The following is a 6,281-nucleotide window of genomic DNA, read 5'->3' on the forward strand; positions in this document are numbered from 1 at the left end:
TCCAATATCACCTTTACGCCGATGACATTCAACTCTACATCTCTTCTTCTGACCCCCCTCCCCCTCCTCCTCTCTCGTGTATCAGACTGCCTCTCCGCCATCCTCTTTTGGGTGTCCTCACGTTTTCTTAAAATCAACATTGAAAAAACTGAACGCACTGTTTTCCCTACTTCTAAATCTTCACCCTACCTTGATCTCTCTATCATGGTTAACAACAACAACACTATCTTTTCTGTTCCTCAACTCCACTTGTCTGGGTGTCACCCTCAACTCCTCCTTCTCTTTTGCCCCCACATTCAAACTCTTGCCCAATCCTGTCGGTTCCAACTCCATAACATTGCACACATCCAGCCCTTCGTATCTCAGGATGCCACCAAACCCATTATCCATGCCCTCATCATTTCCTGTCTTGATTACGGTAACCTTCACCTCACCGGCCTACCCCACTCCCACCTTGCCCCCTTTCGTTCTGTACTTAAAGCGGCTGCGAGACTTATCTTCCTTTCACACCGCTCTTGCCTTATACTGCTTCCTTTCGTCTACAGAATCCTTTTCCACTCCACTGCTTCTTATATCTCCAACCTCCTCTCCTTTCACACTCCCTCCCACTCCCTGCGATTGGCCAATGACCGTTGCCTCTCCTCCACTCTGATTACCTCTTCCCATGCCAGAATTCAAGTTTTCTCCCAGGCTGCCCCCCTCCACCGGAACAACCTCCCTCACTCCATCCGACTGTCACCTAATCTGTGCACCTTCGAACGGGCACTTAAAACTCATCTGTTCCTCAAAGCCTGTCAGACATCCACCTAACCTTCTCCATGCTTGTTCTCCTCACCTCCCTCTTCCCTGTATGTGATCCTCTTGTTCTTCTTTACCTCCACTGACTCCTCTTGTGCCTGGTGTCTGTTTGCCCTCCCTTTAGTATGTAAGCTCTTACGAGCAGGACCCTCTTCTCTTCGGTCTCTGTACTATTTATTCTCCTCCAACCTCACTGCTCTTGCTATGCTTGGAGCTATTGGAATCTTGAATTTACTTGTTTTTGTTCTGTACTGTTTTACTCTATATGGTCTACTGTTTGTATTCTGTACGGTGCTGCAGAAACCTTGGGGTGCTTTACAAATAAAGGGTAATAATAATAATTTATAATAAGTGCTGACCTGTGAATAAGCAAGAGTAGTTGTTATAGGAATCAATCTCTCAGACAAGTGCATGAGAATGGGTTACGTATAATGCATTAGCAGCCCAATATAAAAGCACCCAAAGATTAATAAATATGTAAAATTAATAATAATATGTATGATTAATAAATGAAAAATATGTACAAGGTATATGCCTGACAAGTAATTTTGCAGCATTTCAAACAATCAAAAATTTTAGTTGTGCTGCTTTAATAATAATAAAAATTTATAGAAGCTAACATTATTTTTCTTTATTTTCAGGAAAATCTTTCAGCATTTAAATATGATCCCAAGATCAACATTTTGCTACTTCCATTGCACACTGGATCCAATGGGCTCAACATCATTGAGGCTACTCATGTATTACTAGTAGAACCTATACTGAACCCAGCACATGAACTGCAGGCCATAGGTCGTGTTCACAGAATTGGCCAGGAGAAGTAAGTTTGTTTTTGTTTTATTTAGCTTTTTCTTTTTTTTTTTTTCAATACTTCAGATTGTCAGGGTAGCTCAATGTTTTGGTTTTCGTGCATTCTCTTTGATCAATAATCAGAACCATTATTTGTCCCATACATTTGTAGCTGAGACTCCTTCTCAGTCAGATTGTAAGCTCCTCTTGAAAGACTTTTTCATCTTCTGTCTTGGTGTATGTTACTATATTTTTAATCATTTTAGTTTTGCTATATCCCACTTTTTTACAGCACTGTGTAATATATTAGTGCTCTGTATAAATACTAATACTAGTACTTTAGAGCAGTGGTTCCCAAACTTTTGCAGTTCGCGGCACCCTTAGAGTCTCCAAATTTTTTCAAGGCACCCCTCCAAAATAATTATTGAGCAGTCCTGTTTTAGAAGTAGTTGGGTCAAAAAATTGTAATAAGTATTTAGGTCAGGACAGAAATACTTATTTAGTTGTATGCAAAAATGCCCCCTCTGCATCCAGACACTCTGCCCCCTCTGCATCCAGACACTCTGCCCCGTCTTCACCCAGACACACTGCCCTCTCTCACACTGCCCCCTCTGCCCTCTGTCACGCTGTCCCCCCTCCTCTGCCCTCTCACACGCTGTCCCCCTCCTCTGCCCTCTCTCACGCTGTCCCCTCACACGCTGTCCCCTGCTCTGCCCTCTCACACGCTGTCCCCTGCTCTGCCCTCTCACACGCTGTCCCCTCCTCTGCCCTCTCACACGCTGTCTCCTCCTCTGCCCTCTCACACGCTGTCCCCTCCTCTGCCCTCTCACACGCTGTCCCCCTCCTCTGCCCTCTCACACGCTGTCCCACTCCTCTGCCCTCTCTCACGCTGTCCCCCTCCTCTGCCCTCTCTCACGCTGTCCCCCTCCTCTGCCCTCTCTCACGCTGTGTACCCCTCCACTGCCCCTCTCATGCTGTGTCCCTCTCCACTGCCCCTCTCACGCTGTGTCCCCCTCCACTGCTCCTCTCACGATGTGTCCCCCTCCACTGCCCCTCCTCTGCTCTCTGTCCCCATCCTCTGCTCTCTGTCCCCATCCTCTGCTCTCTGTCCCCATCCTCTGCTCTCTGTCCCCATCCTCTGCCCTCTGTCCGCCTCCTCTGCCCTCTGTCCGCCTCCTCTGCCCTCTGTCCGCATCCTCTGCCCCGCTGTCCCCATCCTCTGCCCCGCTGTCCCCATCCTCTGCCCCGCTGTCCCCATCCTCTGCCCCGCTGTCCCCATCCTCTGCCCCGCTGTCCCCATCCTCTGCCCTCTGTCCCCATCCTCTGCTCTCTGTCCCCATCCTCTGCTCTCTGTCCCCATCCTCTGCTCTCTGTCCCCATCCTCTGCTCTCTGTCCCCATCCTCTGCCCCGCTGTCCCCCCTCCTCTGCTCTCTGTCCCCCCTCCTCTGCTCTCTGTCCCCCTCCTCTGTTCTCTGTCCCCCTCCTCTGCTCTCTGTCCCCCTCCTCTGCTCTCTGTCCCCCTCCTCTGCTCTCTGTCCCCCTCCTCTGCTCTCTGTCCCCCTCCTCTGCCCCGCTGTCCCCCTCCTCTGTTCTCTGTCCCCCTCCTCTGTTCTCTGTCCCCCTCCTCTGCTCTCTGTCCCCCTCCTCTGCCCCGCTGTCCCCCTCCTCTGCCCCTCTGTCCCCCTCCTCTGCCCCGCTGTCACCATCCTCTGCTCTCTGTCCCCCTCCTCTGCTCTCTGTCACCATCCTCTGCCCTCTGTCCCCATCCTCTGCTCTCTGTCCCCATCCTCTGCCCCGCGCCAGGCTCTAGCCATAAAAAAAAAAAGAACACAGAAACTTACCAATCCGTCGGGCGCCGGGACCCAGCAGCCTCCTGTCTCCCGCAGCTTGTTACTGATGTCGATATTATGTGACAGCTGCGGGAGAGAGGAGGCTTCTGGGTCCCGGCGCCTGACGGATTGGTAAGTTTCTGTGTTCTTTTTTTTTTTATGGGTGGCCCGCGGCACCCCAGTGACAGCGCCGGGGCACCCCTGGGAGCCGCAGCGCACAGTTTGGGAACCGCCGCTTTAGAGTATTTCTCACTATAACTACTTTAAATGCAGTAACTATGGACTGATCCTTATGTTGACATTTAGTCAAATCAGACAATGTAATGCAATCTGTAATTATTGCTTCATCCAGCATCATTTTTTCAAACACATTTTTGTTTAACAAGCAATCATGCCATTAAAATATGTTAGATACAATAAGGAAAGCAATGCTTTTTATTACTTTTTTTTCAGGCCCACAATAGTTCATCGATTTCTGATTAAAGCAACAATTGAAGAAAGGATGCAAGCAATGTTAAAAGCCGTTGACAGGAGGTATTCATAAACCTTTCCACTCAATTATTGACTTAGAAAATGTCTAAAGTATTCTCTTTTAGCTCTGTATATGCCAGAAGCACAAATCCATGCAGCCATTCAAATAAAGTAAAAGCATTTAGACTGTGAGTTCTAATATAAGCGTCAGCTGCTCTACATACTAGTAAAGGACATTTGTGTGCAAAATAAAGAATTGTTGGAGGTTTTCCTGATGATAACAAAAATATAAAACAATTGTGACATTCTCATACACAGCAATTTTCTTGGTCGTTTTTTTCTGAATCGATCAGCTGTCGATTTCGTTTGTGAAATTCCAGTACACAGATGTGCACACGTACTGATAGCTTTAGAATTAGTTGTGGATTTTTTTTTTCTTTTTGGACTTGGTAGTGAGTCTTGGGCATTTTGTCCTACTTAACCACTCCAAATTCCTGGGTGAAAAACAGCACCCATGGCCTTCATATGACCACTGTCACTTTGAAGTTTTAGTTTAAGAATTGGGTCTTATATGTCCGAATGTCCTTTTTGTTTTTTAGCCACACGAGTACATCAATGAATCAGTCTGAAGCTTCCGTCCTCACTGTAGCTGACCTTGCAGACCTGTTTACAGAAGAGAGAGAACTTGAATAGCGATTCAACTCTAGAAAAAAACTGGTCTGCCCTCAAGGATACATTCCCAGTGCACCTTCTTCAGTGAATTCTTCCATGATACTCTGAGTATACTACAGTACACTAAGTGTTGTAACTGTATTCTCTGTAGAAATGTTTAATATGTTTGTAATGGTGAAATATTGAAAAAAAAACACTTTTCATCTTTTTGCAATATTTTCTATTTTGCTATACATGTTTTTAATTCTAATCTGCAAGCTTTAGGACAAAACTAGCTTTTATGTAATGTTATTGATAAAAGGCGCAATGCTCTCCAACAAGAAAATCTTCCATGTCTGTCTAAGGAAGGCAAATCGTGCAATTTGGAAGCAGATGGGTCCTAACCAGGTCATATTGACTTTCCAGATGGAGAATTCCTAGTAATCAGATTTTTAAAAAGGCATGAATTTAAGAGAAAAGAGTTTGGACTAAGACTGCAATCTATCATGGCACGATGTAGATCCAAACCATACTTTTTACTGATCGCTCAAAAAAAGATAAATTATAAGTTGTTGCAGGGAGGTCACGTAAAGCCTAAATAAAATGCAGGGCTACACTAATTTATATATAGGAGCTGAAAGTTCTGCCTTCCTGTAATTAAAATGTAACACTATATTCATTTTGTTTTACCAAAGCATAGCAAGGTATAATTTTAATAGTTTGTTTAATTTAGAGTTGTTTATTTGATCATGTTTACATATCAATTTTTAAAAAAAACAAAAAAAACAGTTGAACCCACTCCTAAAATGAAGCCAGAATTAAAACCTGTGTTTTACCGAGATTGGCCACTAGACACTATCAAGGAGTGGGGCACTCTGAACTGAAGAGGGTGGCATGTGATTGGTCAGACACTACTCATGTCCACCCACTTTCCTCCCTCTATGGACCAAAATGCTCCCACTTCTTTCAAGTAACTCCCAGATGCTCATTGTGGATTGAAATTGTTAGTTTTAACACTGGCTTAACACGACAGTATTGTTCAGTGCCTTTAGAATGTATTACTCCAAAATGTAAAGAAGAAATCTAAATGACCAACTACCACAAAATACTTAAAATTTGAGCAGTGTTTATATTGCAACTTATTGTCACATTTTTATGTTTAAGATTAAAGCTTTTAAACCTTATTATTATTATTATTATTATTATTATTATTATTATCATTTATTTGTTAGGCGCCACAAGGTTTCCGCAGCGCCGTACATAATACAAACAGGAGACCATACAGGGTGACATAGTACACAGCAATAAACACAAAGTACCAATACTTCAGAACTCCGGGTAGACATATGAGCGAAGATGGAGTAGAAGAACAGGTATGGAGACAGGAGGGGAGAGGGGCCCTGCTCATACGAGCTCACATCCTAAGGGAGGGTGGACAAACAGGTACAGGAGGGAGCCATTAAAGTAAGGGAGAGAAGGGCGGGGCTGGTGGAGAGAGGGGAGAACGAGAGAAGGATGTTTGCGAAGGTGCAACGAGGTAAGGGTTAAGTGGATGGGTGGTAGGCTTTGAGGAACAGGTGAGTTTTGAGTGCCCGTTTGAAGGAGCAACCTTAAAACATAGTTTATTATTATTTATTGTTGTTTTCATATTCACCGTTAACACACTGCCATTGGCAAGAGCACCTTGTGTGCTAGATATTGGGGAACAACCAGATCCACCTAAAACGGAGTCTTTTTTTTTA

At 44.7% G+C, this 6,281-nt stretch overlaps 1 protein-coding gene across 2 annotated transcripts in view; it reads left to right on the plus strand.

The window, feature by feature from the left end:
- Positions 1-5,723, plus strand: part of SHPRH (SNF2 histone linker PHD RING helicase) — an 83,249-nt gene extending 77,526 nt beyond the window's left edge. For both annotated transcript variants that reach the window (XM_075203598.1, XM_075203597.1), the window contains exons 28-30: positions 1,440-1,618; positions 3,871-3,951; positions 4,488-5,723. In XM_075203598.1, coding sequence (XP_075059699.1) covers positions 1,440-1,618; positions 3,871-3,951; positions 4,488-4,581 — 354 coding nt within the window. In that variant the 3' untranslated portion in view covers positions 4,582-5,723. The remainder of the gene's footprint in view (positions 1-1,439; positions 1,619-3,870; positions 3,952-4,487) is intronic.
- The last annotated feature ends 558 nt before the right edge of the window (positions 5,724-6,281 follow it).

Source organism: Mixophyes fleayi, chromosome 3 (assembly GCF_038048845.1).
Source record: "Mixophyes fleayi isolate aMixFle1 chromosome 3, aMixFle1.hap1, whole genome shotgun sequence".
Classification (NCBI taxonomy): Eukaryota; Metazoa; Chordata; class Amphibia; order Anura; family Limnodynastidae; genus Mixophyes; species Mixophyes fleayi.